Source organism: Dromiciops gliroides, chromosome 5 (assembly GCF_019393635.1).
Source record: "Dromiciops gliroides isolate mDroGli1 chromosome 5, mDroGli1.pri, whole genome shotgun sequence".
Taxonomy (NCBI): Eukaryota; Metazoa; Chordata; class Mammalia; order Microbiotheria; family Microbiotheriidae; genus Dromiciops; species Dromiciops gliroides.
Window position 1 is genome coordinate 56,896,474 of NC_057865.1, and position 17,975 is coordinate 56,914,448.

At 37.2% G+C, this 17,975-nt stretch overlaps 1 protein-coding gene across 1 annotated transcript in view; it reads left to right on the forward strand.

Moving 5' to 3' along the window:
• The window catches only part of MALRD1 (MAM and LDL receptor class A domain containing 1), a 910,872-nt gene that overhangs the window by 163,715 nt on the left and 729,182 nt on the right, over positions 1-17,975 (forward strand). Inside the window, 1 exon segment of the mRNA XM_043967510.1 lies at positions 13,250-13,423. Coding sequence (XP_043823445.1) covers positions 13,250-13,423 — 174 coding nt within the window.

The window sequence follows — 17,975 nt, forward strand, 5'->3', positions numbered from 1 at the left end:
CATCAACAAGCACACATGTTCAGTAAGTAATCAGTGCCCAAGATGTAGGCCCTCATTTACAAGCTGAAGCACTACTACCACCTTTGGTCTCTCGTGGAAACTTGGCATTTTTCCTTGGAATAGCCAGGAGGTAGGAGGATTAGGCCATCTGGCAGCCTGGAGCTAATCATTTTGGGTGGGACTTAGTGCACATTTGTTCGTTGTTGTCAGTGAACTAGAAAATACAAAGTGAGGTGGTTAATAAGCCTATTGTAATTTGTACAGCTTGTCTATCTGGGATACCATATAAAGTGCAGAAAGTTTGCCCTGTAGGAACTTAAACAAAATAAGTGTGAGGGTATAAAATTAATGGGTTCTTGTATCACCATGTATTGGGAATAGCTAGCAATGATTGCAATTTGATTGAAATGGTGAGTGAAGGAAAAGATAATATTTTTTCTTAAAAAATAAAAATAACGGCCTCTGTAATTATTTTGGTATATAATCAGTTAACTGGTAAAGGAATACTGAGAGAAAATCTGCATTTTACACTGTCCTATCTTGTTAATAGGGTTTGGAACCAGAGAACTTAAAGATGCTAAATACTGGAAAAATAAAGCAATTTGCATAAGGTCCCATAGCTAGGTAGGGCATGAATTGGGAGCAGAACACAATTATGGGTAGTATTCTCTTCACTACCTTATTACAAGTCTGAATGATGTCCATAAGAAAGAATGTCGATTTGAGAATATGTTGATATGTGTTGAAGGAGTAGGTGCAGGATTTCAATGGACTAAATTGACTAAATTGAAGGAGACAGAGCAGACAGAAGAAACAAGTATTTATTAAGTCCTTATTTTCTGCTAGTACTGAACACTTTACAACTATTATCTCATTTGATCTTCAGAAAAATCTATGATATAGGTGCTATTATCATTCCATTTTACAGATAAAGAAATGGAGGCAAAGGTTAAGTGACTTGCCCAGGATCATAGTGCTAGCAGCTAGTCCATGTCTGAGGCTGCATTTGAACTCATGTCTTGCTTACCCAACCAAGCCCAGCACTCTTATCTACTTACTGTACCAACTAGCTGCAAGTTAAATGACTTCTATTATATCACTCATTCTTAGTGAAAGGATTATATGCCTTGGCTGATCAGTCGATAAATATTTAGTGCTACATAAATATTAGCTAATATTATTAATAGTAATACTAATAATACCATTTTTGTTAGGGTTACCAGAGTGGCAGTTCTGTATAGCTCATAACAGTCTTTGATGTACTTGGATGGTGTAGGATTGGGTTGAATAGGACCATTGCCTGTTTGAGAAACCATGTTCTTCAAACAGTAATGCTCAGTTAATATTGAATCAGTAAGAAAGTAGAAAAGAAGGTGAAATCAAATGAGGAGGAAGGAAGGGAGAGGGAGAGGGGGAGAGAGACAGCATGACAGAGACAGACAGACAGACAGAGAGACACACACACACACAGGGAGAGAGAGCAAGAGATACACAGCAATAGTGCAGAAGGAGCTGGAATCTCAAGGTTACGAGGCATGAGTTGAGTTTTGGGATTTCTTCTACAGCTTTTAGCAAGGCATCCCCAAAGAGCAATGATGCCTATGCCTTAGACCAGAATTTTGGCCACTGAATTCTTTTCTGCATTCTTTGGGCAAGTTTTTTTTTTTTTTAAATCCTGAGATCCATAGCTCCTTAAGAGGAATGGACACAGGGTCATGTGACTCGGGGATCTCTGTGTCCATACTATTGGACATTCTCTCCACTTTGTGTGGAGGAAACTGTCCATGTAGGTATAGAATCAGGAAATAGTGTTTCTTGGTAGAGCAGGAATCTGCTTTTTGAGGGAGAGCTATTTCAGTGAAATGATAGGTGCAGGAGCCAGCTTGTAGCTGCCCCAGTAGAGACTATGGTATGAATGATGTGTCAACCATTTTTGCCTGGTGAGTAGTGGAATGGTCTTTGACTCCCTGACCATTACTTTAACAGTCATCTTTCTACACTTTGTGGAAATGCTGATGTGATCAGCCATTCCCCTTGTTAGCTGCCCTAGCAATGGTTAGAGTGAAAAGCTGTAGCTGGCACCTTTCCACCTCCCAAATATACCAGTCTCTTGATAGTTCTTACTAGTTGGGCAAGATCTTGGAGGAGAAGAATTAACCTGTTTTCTGAACTTCCATGTGGGTGGTTAGAAAGAAAGGGAAGCTGGCTTCATTCATTTAGGAGTTGTTATTGATGAGAACTGTCCCCACTAAAAGCTGGTTTACTTTTCATCTACAGCTAGAACTCTGAGCCAATCCCATTTCTGTTTTATCAGTGTAGTAGTCTGGAAAACAGTGAGAATTCTCACTCATGAAATATGGGGACTGTTAGCCTGGTCATGGGCATTCTAAGATCATGGATTATTGACAAAATATGTATGTTATTCTTAGAATCAGAAAAAGTCAGATTATATTTTATTACATTTAAATGGATCATAACAATTAGAAGCAGAATCATATAGCCCTGGATGCTATTTGCAGTAGAATGTAATAACATCAAAGGAATGACAAACTGTATTACCCGCCCCCCCCCAATCACTATGGCATCAGTTTACTGATTTTAGTAAATTTTAATAACTTATTTCCCATCCCCACCCTATACCCACATGTGGTACAGAGAGACATTATGTTAAAAATGCATTTTTTTTTTACTTAAAGATATGGATTGTATTAAGAATACCTAACTGGGGGGCGGCTAGGTGGCACAGTGGATAAAGCACTGGCCCTGGATTCAGGAGTACCTGAGTTCAAATCCAGCCTCAGACACTTGACACTTACTAGCTGTGTGACTCTGGGCAAGTCACTTAACCCCCATTACCCCGCAAAAAAAAAAAAAAGAATACCTAACTGATAGGAACAAAGGGAGTCATGCCTGAAATGTTAAGAAGGGAGAGAAAACAGCAGGTGCTGAGGAATTAGAAAGAAGCAGAGTGGGGATAAGAAGAGAATAGAGGAACTAGGTAAGAAATATTGGGGAGGGCAAGAAGTGGAAACTGATATCACTGAAGTACAATCATCACCTAGCTGCCCAAACTTCCAAATAATAACTTGCAAAGTGTTAGCACCCAAACGTGCCTGGATTTCCCAGTGTTTATGTTCTTCCTAACAAAGTTTGTTCTTTGAAAGCAGGAGAATATGACATCTAAGATCTTGTGGTTTTGGGGACTCTTTGCATCATCCATAAACTAAAATATGTAGTCTCAGATAACATGAAGTTTCCTGAATTTTCTCTGACTTGTACATATCAACCTAATTGGTTGTTTTTATTTTAAGAATAAAAGGAGATATTCAATGTCTTTCAAATATAAGGAAACTCTGGAATGAGCAGAGACAAGTAAAAGGTTTATAACATTTTAAGCATCAGATTTTTCCCTCTAAGATATGATAATAGATCTATATTTTTAGAAATTATCAAACCACTTGAAGATCTTAGCAAAACATTCAAAGGTCAAAGGTCTGTGACAGCAGTATAATGTTGCATTTAAAACTCTTGGGAAATGGGAGCAAGCTGCCTTTATCAGTGACATTTTGATTAATTTCTTTTTAGTGAGTTGGTCATAGAACTCAGCTCATTTTATCTAAAAATAATGGGTAAAACATTCTTTAAAAGTGATAAGTGAAGTAGGATGTTTTAAATGGTCAGCCTAAAATATTATATTTTTGATGAAGCATGGAAATAATTAGAAGTACTCTTCATATGTCACTTTTTTCATCCCACTCCATTTCATAAGTTACTAATAAAAGGCTAACAGAAAGCCTTGCCTTCTCATTGAAAACAATGTGTTTGCTGGTTTGTATTTTTTATTTTGGGTAATTGGAGGCAATGTAGTTGTGTAAGGGTGAGTTTTATTCAAACACTGGTTTGAGTTGAAGGAATAGGTTGTGTTTTCAGTAGAAGCAATCTGAGAGGGGCCAAGCAAATTCTCCTGTGTATTAATTAACTCCATCAACGGAGGAGATTTCATGGCAATATGTCTGCCCCTAGAAGTTGGAGCCAATGGGTCCAGTATGGCACTTGACTGAGCCCCTGTAGAAGCAACCTATGTTTTCTTCTGCTTCCAAGACTGCTTTATGTTTTATCAGAACTGGATGCATGAAACATTCTGCAACCTCTTCTGATTGTATTGTGGTTGTATAGCTATAATTTTAGCGTCTGTATTTCTCTACTGGATTTTTATCTGACCATTTCACTTTGTGGATAAGGTCTAGGGAGAAAGAAGATTGAAGTTATTACTCTGCAAAAATCTTTTAAGCAAAAAGCTTCATTTATTCCAGTATGTAAATGAAGATGCACCCAGAAAGAGACATGCCCATTGGCAAGTATACTTATGCATTTATAAATGCAAACTGAGTATAGCTGTAAAGTCATAGAGGGCAGGTCCAATGGTGAAGATGTCAGAAGGTCAGATGGAGCATTCTGGTGTGTGCACTATTAAATATTGAAAATAATCTTATTTCAGTAGATTCATTTAATTCTATAAAGTTCTGATGACTTGAGTGGGAAAAAGTGATCTTTGTATCTTTGGTGACAGGTCCCATTGATTGCAGAACAATCAGTACCTCTTTGTTCTGTGTGGAAAGAACTTCAAATGGGACAGTCTGGGCAATGGTAACAACTCATTCCCCTTTGTTTGTAGCTCTTCCTAAATTAGGGAAGCCTTGCTTATTATGTATCTGCCAACTTTCTAGGTGGAATGTTCAGCTGAGATAGTCCTAGGTGGGAGAAAGGGAGTTTTCTGCATTTCTTTGATGGACTTGTCAACCTATAATATATTTTTGTCTCATAGATATGAACAAATGCATTCAAATAGTCTCTGCTAAAATACTCTTACTCTACCAGTTAGAATGTTAAAAAATTATTAACTCTGCACACATGTTGCTTTACTATAGATATTACAGCATCATTTATACCATAGTCTCTACTGGGGAAGCTAGGTGCAGAAGATAGAGTGTCAATCCTGGAGTCAGGAAAACCTGAGTTCAAATCTGGCCAGAGGCACTTCCTAGTTATGTGATCCTGGGCAAGTCACTTAACCTTAGTTTCTTTATCTATAAAATATGGATGATAATAGCATTTACTCCCCAGAGTTGTGAGATGTGAGGATCAAATGAGACAGTAATTGTAAATTATTTACACAGTGTCTGGCATATAGTAAGCACCATATAAATGTTATTAGTGCCACTACTAACAATAACAGCTACTACCACCACCACCACCACTACTAACTCTCACATTAGTCAGATTTAACCCTTTAAACTTTTTTTTTTTTTGGTGGGGGCAATGAGGGTTAAGTCATTTACCCAGGGGCACACAGCTATTAAGTGTCAAGTGTCTGAGTCTGGATTTGAACTCAGGTTCTTTTGAATCCAGGGCCATCACTGTGCCATCTAGTGGCCCTAAACTTTTAATTCTAGATATTTATATTGCTACTAATCTAGCCAATCTTGGAATTATTTTATATTTGTCATCAATACAAACTTGGCTTTCACAGGTTGTCCTAGGATAGAAGGTACATTGTTCCTTCTGGTATATCCAGAAAAATTTCAATTCAATTCAACACACATATTAAGCAATATGTGTGTGTGTGTGTGTGTGTGTGTGTGTATAGCAGAGTACATAGTAGTTACTTAATAAAGTTTTAATAATTGCTTGATTGTTTTGCAAACTTTAGCATTTTACACACACATATATACACTGTGAGATTTAGAGTGCTAACAACCTGTTGAGAAAGATATTTCAGGGAAGCTCTGTCATGAGGAGAAAGCATGTGACTTGGAAACCATGTTACTTTAGTGTCCGGAAGTTACGGCCTATTAATTGTGTCAGTCAAAGTTACCAGTCAATTAGCTTGGAGGTGTGTGTGTGTGTGTGTGTGTGTGTGTGTGTGTGTGTGTGTGTGTGTGTACAGGCCTATTTCCGGTTTCACAAGAGGTTCTAGGAGAAGCCGCTGAGGTGAGGCTTTTGGGGTTCCTGACTTGGGCTTTGGCGGGTGAGATGCAGGGCACCCTTAGAAATAGTTCAATTTTTACCTCTCTCTCTCCTCACCAACTTCTGATGCACTTTAATAAATACTTAAAAATAAACTCTTGCTAAAGCTTCTAATTGAAGGCGGCCACTCATTAGATTTTAGACATCACAGCTAGAATTTTAGCCCCTTACAACTTACATACACACATACATATACACATGAAATTGGTATTGCAAAGATGATTCATTGCACTGGGGAGCAGCATGGGATCATTCAAAGCCTTGTGCCATTTCCCAAATGCAATCTAGACTATTCTTTTTGTTTAATTCTTGGTCCAACTCATTATTATTCTGCAATGACTTTTCCAAATCTATATAATGCTAAAATAACTCTGTGGGCTGGCCATCTGCATACATAGCATAGTCTAATATTAGGCAATTTTTATCCATTTACTTTTCTTTGTGTAGATTATTAGGCTGATTTGTTTTGAATTATCATAGATATCATTGACCTGACTCTCTAATGTTTTGGAGCTTGAGCCAATCGGTATATCATCCACAACCAGGAACATCTGGAATACTTCACCATTTATAGGGAATTTCTCTTCCACTTGGAATTTTTGCAAGAAATCTTCCATGAATATAGTGGATATCTTTGTTGAATATAGACCTCCTTGGCTTATGCCTTTTTCTCTATTAATAGCCAGAGAACTGTTGGATGGAATTGTTTCCAAGGCTTCATTTGTCATGAAATCATGTCTGATCTTAACATATGCATGATATACTTCCTTTTTGGGGAAAAGCTATCAAGGCTGAATTTTCCTCTACTAAATTAAATTCTTTTTTGGTGATCCACAAACAATAAACATGGAAACATCTTGTATTCATTTTCTGCATCTTTTAGCCAATTATGTGATGGTAAAGTTATGGTCTCCTCTGCAGACCTCTCTTCCCTTTGTCTATTTAATTCTTTTTTTTTTTTTTTTGGCAGTGCAATGAGAGGTGACTTGCTCAGGGGTTACACAGCTAGTAAGTGTCAGGTGTCTGAGGCTGGATTTGAACTCAGGTCCTCCTGAATCCAGGGCCAGTGTTTTATCCACTGTGCCACCTAGATGCCCCCGTGTGTATTTCATTCTTATAAAGATTTTATAATGATGAGGAAGTAGGCATGTGAATCAGTAGTTATTTTATTTCCAATACAGAAATTCTTCTGACCCTCTTGTGTGGTTGCAAATCTTGGGACATCATTAGCTCTGAGGAATAAAACTTGTAGGATACTCAAAGGGCAATAGCTCTCCCTGGTAGGCCAAAGTAGTTCATGGCTTATGGTTATAGGCTTGTAGGATCATAGATTTAGAAATGTAAGGAGACTTGAAGACATCTTGTCTAATTCCTTAATTTTATAGTTGAATAACCTAAGGCCCAGAGATGTAAGCAATTTGTCCAAGGTCACACAGGTAAAAAGTGACAGAGCTTGTGATTTGAGCCAAGTTTCTCTGATTCCATATCTAATACATTTTCTTCTGAAGCATGTATTCAAATCATGTTATAAAGGCCATCAATAAGAAACTTTATGATCAGAAGAGAAAATGTCCTGGTTATATGGGTGGTGTAAAGGATAACAAATAGATGGTCCAAATACTCCAGTAAAAGCCCACAATATGTGAGCTACCGGAAGGCTTTTTACCATGGTAGTGGAACTTCTTTAGAGGAATTGAGGGAAATTATGGATAAGAATCGACAAAGTAAGGACACACAAATGGGTCACAATTTGTACCTGTGGAAGAAATATCTCTATTGGTGTTCTCAAAGATCATATATAATGTGTGTGTATATATACTCACACACACACACACACATATATATATATATATATATGTATATATAATATTTAATGTGTATACGTCTACTATTTAAAATGAAACATTGTATATTAACGTGACCTGTATGTATATCACAGAAGAATCAGATAACTTATAGTACTTATATTTTCATTTAAAAGCTACATTTTCATGAAATAGGAGAATTTTATTGCCCCTACAATAAGAAAAAAAAGCAACTCCTTTCAAAACTTTATTCAAATCCTGTGAAAATGGCAAATTAAATAAAAATTCTAAAATCCTTGCCAATTCAGGCTGGATCCCATTGGTACTCTCTCTTAATACATGATTAAAGTAACCTGCTGATGGTTATGTAGTGAATGACAGTTTGACAGTTTGAAATCCAGGTGGGGTTTGTACCTGTTCTGTACAACCTATTTTATAGTGCTCGCTATTGCATATTAACAAGCTCGGGCCATGTTGTAATTTACAGTCGGAAGTTAAAATTTAATTGTCGTTGGGGAATACTAATTAAATCTTTCCACAATATTTTAATTAAGCTACAACCTTTTTGATTCTGAGTTTTTCACAAATGTGAAGGTTGAAACTTACAGTAAAACATGGAAAGCTACCTCAATCAAAAGGACCATGTGTTCATTTGGGGGCAAAGACATGACTAATGTGAAAACTGAATCAAACTCTAACCTGAGATAAAATACTAGAAAGAAAACTGGACCAAGAGTCATCTGGTTTCATATCTTGACTCTAGTCATGTATTATTAGCTCTTGAGGAGTCACTATCACTGAGTTTCAGTTCCATTGTGGGTATTTCATGGCAATAACAGTACTTGCCATATCTACCTCTCAGGATTGCAATGAGGAAGGCACTCTGTGAACCTTAAAATGATATTTTAAAGTGAATTAATATTATCTCTTCAGCTGAAACATTAAGAAAATGGAGCAAGTTTGAGGCTGGAAGCTTTCAGCGACTCTGAACTTGTTTCCTGCAGGGTTATTAACAGGGGACCTAAAAAAGAACAAAGCTGCAAAAAAAAAAGGGGATAGATGCTTAAGGATGAAGAAAAAATGAAAAAAAGGATGTGAAAACCCAGGGCATCTGAAATGGATCCCCTCTGTGCCTTTAGAAAAGAGTTCTATTCCTGACATTCTTTCTTTTTCCAGGCCTGTGTTCTTTTCCAACTTTAAATTTCGGTGGTATTCTCATTGTGGGAGGATTAGATGGTCGTTTTACAACTTCAGTATGCTGAAGTCAAGTCCACACAGTATGTTCAGTTATAAAGTTGTAGGAAGAACAGATAGTAGAGAAATAAGAAGTGACATTGGGAAAGTCACTTAACCCCTCTTGCCCTCAATTTCTTCATCAATAAATTGAAGAGGTTGAACAAGGTGGCCTCCAGGTTCTTTTCCAACTCTAAATCTAGGTCTGTATGATCACAGTGGTGTGGCCTAGATTGTACTAGCTAATGACTTCTTCTCCATCAACTTTTCTGCAACTTTTTTCTTTACTGTATACAGTTTCTGGGGAAGCTAGGTGGCGCAGTGGATAAAGCACCGGCCCTGGATTCAGGAGTACCTGAGTTCAAATCCAGCCTCAGACACTTGATACTTACTAGCTGTGTGACCCTGGGCAAGTCACTTAACCCCCATTGCCCTGCAAAAAAAACAAACAAACAAACAAACAAAAAACAAAACAAAACCTGTATACAGGTACCAACTTTGAAGGTAATGTTATCACTGATAACTGTTCTTTGTATTAGGGACCTTGGTAAGAAAGTATGGAGGTTAAGAGGGGGATTAAAGTCTCTGAATGCTTTCTAACTCAAAAAAAGGGGCTTGCATGGTGATAGTAAGACATTGTTAATAAAATCAATATAGGATGGGAAGAAGGTCTCTAGTGTTGGGATATGGTTGGGGAGATGTATAAGGAAATAGAATGAGGGAGTGTTTGTGTATTGTTGGAGATGGTACTTAATGTTTTTTGAACAAATTTTAGGTGGGTTTTGAATGTGTACTAATATGTCCTTTGGTCAGTTGCTTGCTCCATGGAGAATAAAGCAGTAAGATCAAAGAATCAAAGAACTGGGGATGGGGGCAGCTAGGTGGCATAGTGGATAAAGCACCGGCCCTGGATTCAGGAGTACCTGAGTTCAAATCCGGCCTCAGACACTTAACACTTACTAGCTGTGTGACCCTGGGCAAGTCACTTAACCCCAATTGCCTCACTAAAAAAAACAAACAAAGAACTGGGGATGAGAGAGATCTTGAACATCCTCTTGTCCAATCTTGTTATTTCTACAGAAGAACTTGCATCCTAGAGGGGTTAAGGGACTGCTCCAATATTGCATAGCTAGTTAGCATCAGAGGTAGGATTTGAATGCAAAAAGATCACTCCAGAAAGAGTGATCTATCCACTCTTAGTACATGTCATAGAACTCTAGATTGAGAGCTGCATGGGCCCTTAGCGAGAATCAAGCCCATCCCTTCATTTTACAGATAAGGACATGGAAGTCGAGAGAGGCTAAGCCACACTGAATGTGACTTAGGGTAATGATTAATATCCATGTCTTCTAACTCCAAATCAATCATTTTTGTTTTTTTGTTTTTTTTTGTTTTTTTGTTTTTTGGGGTTTTTTGTTTTTTGACAGGGCAATGGGGGTTAAGTGACTTGCCCAGGGTCACACAGCTAGTAATTGTCAAGTGTCTGAGGCCGGATTTGAACTCAGGTACTCCTGAATCCAGGGCCGGTGCTTATCCACTGCGCCACCTAGCCGCCCCCCAAATCAATCATTTTTTCCAGTGTACCATGTGCCCTCCTAATAACCTAAATGTCTGTATACCTCTAGGGGCTGCAAATCTATAAGGGGTAAAAAAATATAAGATGATATAAGCCTTGCAAGTTCCTGGATTAGTAAATCAAAGGAAGTGGAAATTGACAAAAGTACAAGTAGGTGTGAATGTGGAGGGTGTCCTGCAAATCTTTGTGCAGTTAAGATTTAACAACATCAGAAGTATAAATGCTACAACCTTACAAATATATCACTTGAAAAATGTAACTACATTGCTTTTATACTTTTTTAATTATGTGATTTTTGTATAATGTTTTTAATTTTAAAGTTGACAAGGCAGGGTATCCTGTCATTATGCATTTTGTGTGTATGACAGTTTCTGGAAACCACTTTCTCAGACTAGTAGAATGGCAGGGCAGGTCCTTTTGCTTGGCCACCTCAGTCACCTGATCTATCTCTATTAGTCATTTTCTTTTGCAGCTATGTTAAAACTGTCCTGTATGCATCAAAGCTTCATTCTTTGGATTACCTTAAGGTTAGGGTTGGAAATATAATCTTTTCAGTCACTGAATAGCAGTTGATGAGTTTTACAAAGGTAAAAAAATGACTAGAGGAACAAGACCCTATTGAATTTTCATAAGATAATCAATATTTAAAAATATTAAATATCTTTTCAATTAAAATGTTTGTAGAATTTTTTCCTTCTGAAGTTATTGAAGCTTAAGGCTTTCCTCAGAGTTTTGGGACATGGTGTAGCTGAAATCTGAAAATTTCTTTTTGAAATATGAATTCAGAACAGATTGCTCATTTCCATGCTTGCCTTATAAAGGTAAATAACTGTCCAGTTCCAGCTGTCTTGTAAACAGTGTATCTTTAAAGTTATTCCTTGGAAGCTGGTTGACAAGCTTTGAGGGAAGAGTTCTGGGCCACCTTCATGGGAGCAGAATAATACTATGAGTGACCATCCTCTTGTAATACACTAAAGTGTCTGTGTATATCTATTGAGCTCTCTCTATCTCTGGTACTTATATTCAGGAAGAGAAGCCAATGGGATTTCTCAGTTCTTATCCTTCACTGAAGTATTTGATGTTACTGACCAATCCCCTTGTCATTTTTTTCTTCCTTCTACTTCTGTGATTCTGAACTCTTTTGCTTTGCTTCCTATTCTCCTGACCTCTCTTTCTGCCTTTCGTTGGCTCTTCTTTCTCTAGAAGCATTCCACAGGATGGAGAGCTCATTTCTCTCTCTCTCTCTCTCTCTCTCTCTCTCTCTCTCTCTCTCTCTCTCTCTCTCTCTCTCTCTCTCTCTCTTTCTCAAATCCCTCCTTTGATGCTTTTATCTATGCATGGCTCCAACCCTCAGGTTTATGTAGATGACTATGAAATCTCTCATTTTTGTCCTAATCTTTCTTCTGGACTCTGGGGCCCTGCAATTTCAGCTGCAGAGTTGGTAGGGATATAGAACGCTGTAGGCTTGTGGTCACAATGCCTGTGTTTTGAGTCCTGATTCTGCCACTTATTATTACCCTGTATGAGGTTGAGAAAGTCACATGACTCACCTGAGCTGAAGCTTCTGTGCCTATAAGATGGGCACAATAGCATTTGTACAACCAACTTTACAAGGTTATTATGAGAAAAATATCTTATTACCTATAAAGGATAACATAACCTTAAGGGATAGATATTTGAACTGTGATTTCACTGAGGTAGGGAATTCTCAGGTAAGGGAACTCTGATCAGCATGGGATTTTTTATCTGCTTCTTCTGACACAGATCAGTTCATCCCTGCTGAGGCCATCTAATGGCCCTGCACCTGCACATTTCCCAGGGTTGGTCATATCGGTGCCATATTTGGTATGGATATTTGATCAGCCTGTTGTTCAGAATTTCTGAGCTCAAATGATCCACCAGTCTTAGCCTTCCTAGTAGCAGGAATTATGGATGTGGGCTCTCATGCTTGGCCCAAATATTTCTTCAATGAATTTTTAACTACTGCTCCAACTGAAAATCATCATTTCCACTTCATTTCTGTGAGGCAGTTTGATATGGTGTAGAGAGTGCTGGATTTGAAACAAAAAGAGGTGGGTTCAAAAATCTCCCTTTGTCAGTTACTAGTCATCTGACCTTGGAAAAGTCATTTAATCTTCCTACATCTCTGTTTCCTCATTTGTAAAATGTAGGGGTTGGATTGGATTACCTCTAACAGCTCCTTTTGAATTCTAAATCTATAATACATTGACCTCTGAGATAAGTTGCTCTTTTCTCATAATCTGACTTGGTATAGCATCATCACCTACCTTGTTTCATAGTTATTTGTGGCCCTCTTACTTATCAAAATGAATTGTAAGCATCCCTGAGTATCAAACAGGGACTGTATCTTTTTCACATTAACATCTTCTATAGTACCTTGCACAAAATAGTTGCTTAATAAGTGCTTGTTGATTGAATGAAAGCTTTTCCATCCATCTTGCTTTGGGTGATGCGTATCCATTGAAAAATAGTTAATTGAAAACACTAAAGTTACTACAAATTTTTGTCCTATCATTAAAACTGTGTAAATATGATTAATCCACATTAATATGACCTTTTTCACTTCCCCTTAAAATATTTTCAAAAGGTGCGGTTTTGGTATTATTTGTCCCAGAATTCACAGCTCTCAATTTTTACAAGAACATCCCTAGATGGTGAATTGCAGAAGCAAGGTGACCTGTTAGAACCCTCCAAATCTCACTGGACACAAGCAAATATCTCTCTGTATCCTACATCTGAAGAACCATTTCTGCCTTTTCAGGTAAGTCGAGAAAAAGGTCATCAAAGTAGTTTATTTAATGTAGTCATATATGTTAATTGCCAGATTTTGTTGAATCATCCATTCATCGATGCATCCACCCTTTCATTCATTCATATATATGGCATTTTATTATATAGAAACTATCAATGTGTCACGCTAAAGTATAGGACATCAGTGGGGAGCTATTGAAGATTTTTGTATAAGAGAGTGGCACAATCATGACTCTTTCATCTGGGAGTGGTGTGAAGGAAGATTTGGAGAAAAGACAGATTGTAGTCAGGGATGATGGGATATAAAACAAATGTTCCTTTAATGTCTCCTATGCCTCATGTTCTAGGAATTTGTTTGGGTTTTCTCATAGATTATATTAATAGAGCAAAAGCTCTATTTGTCTTACCAAGTATGAAAGGTAGGGGTGAAGTAAGGAACTATACAATTGTTATGTAAAGGCCAGCCTTTATAATTCGCACCAAATCTAGGTGATGGATTTTTTTTTTTGGGGGGGGGCAGGGCAATGAGGTTTAAGTGACTTGCCCAGGGTCACACGCTAGTAAGTGTTTTGTCTGGGGCCGGATTTGAGCTCAGGTCCTCTAGAATCCAGGGCTGTGCCACCTAGCTGCCCCTAGGTGATCTTTTAATTATGGCAATTTGAAGAGAGGATAGTATCTACCAAGTAATAGAGTTCTGCAATCTACCTCAGTGAATGAAGAGCCCTTACCAGGAAATGTGTTTAATGAATATGACCAATATTCTATTAATTACTTATAATAGGACAAACTGAAATACTTATACTTATTTAAAAAAACCCCTAACTTCCTGGATTCTGTTGGGAGTATCCATCACTTATTCATTGAGCATTTATTAAACCTCCATCATGTACTAGACACCATGTTAGGTACTGGGGAAATAAAGAAAAGAATGAAACTGTACTCTTAAAATATTAGTATCTTGATACTAATATAGGTATATAATAAGTAATTACATAATAGGTAAGAGTTGGAGGGAGAGGTCATAAGGAGTGTGAGAGAGAAGAATATTTTGTAAAACCATTTTATTTTTTTCCAGAAGTATTGTTAGGCATGGCAGATGTTGAGAGAGGGAACAATATTAGATCAAAAGTCCTAACTCTTACCCAGGGTCACACAGCTAGTATGTGTCTGAGGCTGGCCTTGAACTCAGGTCTTATTAACTCCAAGTCCTGAGATCTATCCATTTTATGACTAGCTGCTTCAAAAAACACACAGGGCCTCTACTCAAAACCTTTTCAGCAATGTGTAGGATCTCATAGAGTTTTCAGTCTGCTGGTTTAGCCTGTGAGAACCTTGGGTCATTCCCATGCCGTGATGTGGCATCAGAGTGTAACTTAACTGAAGCTAGATAATCATATAAGAAAAATTCTACTAAGTCAGTGGTTTCTATCCTTCCTGAAGTCCTTTTTTACTAATAGACTGGTCTAGAGGGAGACAATTCCAGAATTTTAGCTTGCCCTTCAACAGAAACAAAAATCATTTTTTTTTTCCCAGAGAAAATCTGGTCTCAATAGTGAAGACATTATTAATTCTTTGAAGATCTTGGAATTGACTTTCCTCTTATCTGAGGATAGCTGTTCATTAATCTGAATTTTTAAGTCTACTCTGAGTGCCTCTGGGATTTCTCTAGTCTGGGTTGTAGATTCATTAATAAATTTAAGAGAGAAATGAATTCCTCATGATTTTGGTCACATCATTTTAGAGCTATTTCACATGCCAGGAATTTATCCTATTCTGAGATTCTTAGATATCTAAATGTATTTTAGTGCCTGGATGCTCCCAAATTATATGTCCTTCTGAACTCAACCTTTCTGACCTCTAAAATCCATGAGAAGTTAGCATATCAGATCATTACACTATACCAATATACTCAGTCCTTAGTCATAGCTGACTAATGTGAAGGCAGGCTTTAAGGTCAGCTTCATCCAGCCTGGAAATTTTTTTTCTTTGGCAGGGCAATGGGGGTTATGTGACTTGCCCAGGGTCACACAGCTAGTAAGTGTCAAGTGTCTGAGGCCGGATTTGAACTCATGTCCTCCTGAATCCAGGACCGATGTTCTATCCACTGCGCCACCTAGCTACCAAGCCTGGGAATTTTAAAGGACAGTCACTAACTCTGGCTATCCTTGAATTTTTTTTTTTTAATTTAAAAATCAAACTGATGACTTGCAAGACTATATCATTCCTCACGTCCAGAAAACCGAGAGGTAAAACTTCATGTTTCTTCAAATTATTAGGGAAGGAAGAATAGTGGGAAATCTTGGGTGTTTTTCCTCCTTATTCTAGGAGTTATAGAGTTAAGAAAGCTTCCATGCTATGCCATATTTATAGGTATTTTTATTATTTTACTTTTACAAAAGTGCTCTGAGATAATTAATAATAATATTTTCTAATGCAGTTAAAAATCCTGATTTGCTCAGATTTCTCATTTGCTGTATTTTTAGACATCTGTGAGTGAAGGAATGAATGAAAATTCATTTGTTAAGCACTTACACTGCATTAGGCACTATACTAAACATCGGAGCATACAAATACGGGAGAGAGGCAGTCCTCCCTTCAGAAAGCTTCCATTTTAATGGGGGTGGGGCAGCAATGACACATGTAGGGAACTGAGATCCATGGAAGAATGTTTCAGTTTAGGAAATCACAAGATTGGTGAGTGGAGCCATAAAGCAAATATACTGATGTGCCTTGACCAGAAAAAATAGTTCTATAAATTTTATTATCATCCTCAGAGGATAAAAGGTGGTTGAACAATGCAGGAATATGGGCAAGTGCTGGCTAGATATAATAGTCTCATATTATTACATATAATAGTATTATTATTACATATAATTATTAGGTTAGCATGGCCAGAGGGTAGGAATTCCAAAGCTCAGTAACTGAAGTCATGGTTTCTGGAAAAACTGTAGGGTCCATCATTAAAAGGGTGACATGGTAAGACAATGTCCCTTATGAAAAATCTAGTAATGTGATATATATATAGTAGTGGAAAGTATGCTGAACTTAGAACCTGAGCACTTTGATTCAAATCCTGCCTCAGCTGCTTAGTGTTTGTTTATCTCCAACAAGTCAGTTGGCATCTCAATTTCTTTATCATTCAGTGAGAAGATTGGGAAGATGTCTACCTTGCTAGTTTAGAATTAGAGATTCCATGAGTTCTCTTTCTGTAACTCATGTCCCCAATTTTCATAATGAGACAAAACTAGTTTGTTAGATTTTAAGTTCTTTAAGGCATGGACCATTTCATATTTATCAGTATAATCCCAGTACCTGGCATATAGTAGGCACTTAAATGTTTCTTGATTAACCATCTGTAATCTTTAACATTTCCAAATGCCTTGTGAATATCATATTGCTTCATAGGCATACATCTTTGGAGTCTCACACCTATACCATATTGATCTAGGTTCCTTGCACATTTACTATTGTTATGAGTAATGTGTGTCAGATAAAATAAGAAATTTGACATTTGTATTTAATGCTCTATAATAATGACTAATACTAGGTGTCAAGTATTTTCTGGAGTCAGTACTTACAGTCAATATTAATTTCTTGACATTATTTGGAAATTCCACTGAAAGTTAAGATTTATAGGGCAAGAGTGAAAATGTATTCTTTCTGAAGTTACTTTGCTGTTGATGATCTGATTCTGGCTCTCCATTAATATTTATTTTGTAAGGAAACACCTCACTTTAACACAGTGACCTTTTATTTAGTTACAAAGAGATCATTTTATTCTTATTTTCCTTCCTTTCTGCTCATTGCTCATAGTCTCTCTTTTTCTTCCTATTTTTTCTTCTTTCTATTCTCTTTCACCTTTTCCCTTCTTCCTCTCAAAAGCAATCTAAATAACTATGAATGAACCAAATGCTAACTTAGCCTGTCAAGAATTTCTTTGGAAAATCAATGCTCATTTTTCCAAAAATGAAAAATGAAGTAAACATGACATCTATTTAAGATTAAAAATAACAAACAGGTGTTCTAAACTTTATGTATGTAAATATAATACTTGTTTTGGGAATCTGGGCCATCTAAGAATGATTTAAGTTTTAAATTCTTAAATTGCATTCTGAATTTCTGGAAGTAGGGGCTCTCCCTTCTTCCTACTTTGCTCTTTGTTGAGACATCTTTTCTGAAATTCTCAAAGCCTATTCTTTGGAAAATGTGTTGATGGATCAATTAAGTAATTGCCTACCAGAAGAACTGTCTTTAGCTTCAACTCAATAATTTTGTTTGGTTCAATTGATTAAATTTAAGAGTTGTGTTGTTCAGTCGTGTCCAACTCTTTTTTACTCCATTTGTGGTTTTCTTGTCAAAGATACTGGAGTGGTTTGCTATTTCCTTCTCCAGCTCATTTTACAGTTGAAGAAATTGAGGCAAACAGGGTTAAGTGACTTACTCAGGGTCTCTCAGCTAGTAAGTGTTTGAGGCCAGATTTGAACTCAGGAAGATGAGCGCTCCTGACTCCAGGCCCAACACTTGATCCACTAATTTTCTTATGCCTTAAGGTGAGAATGGAT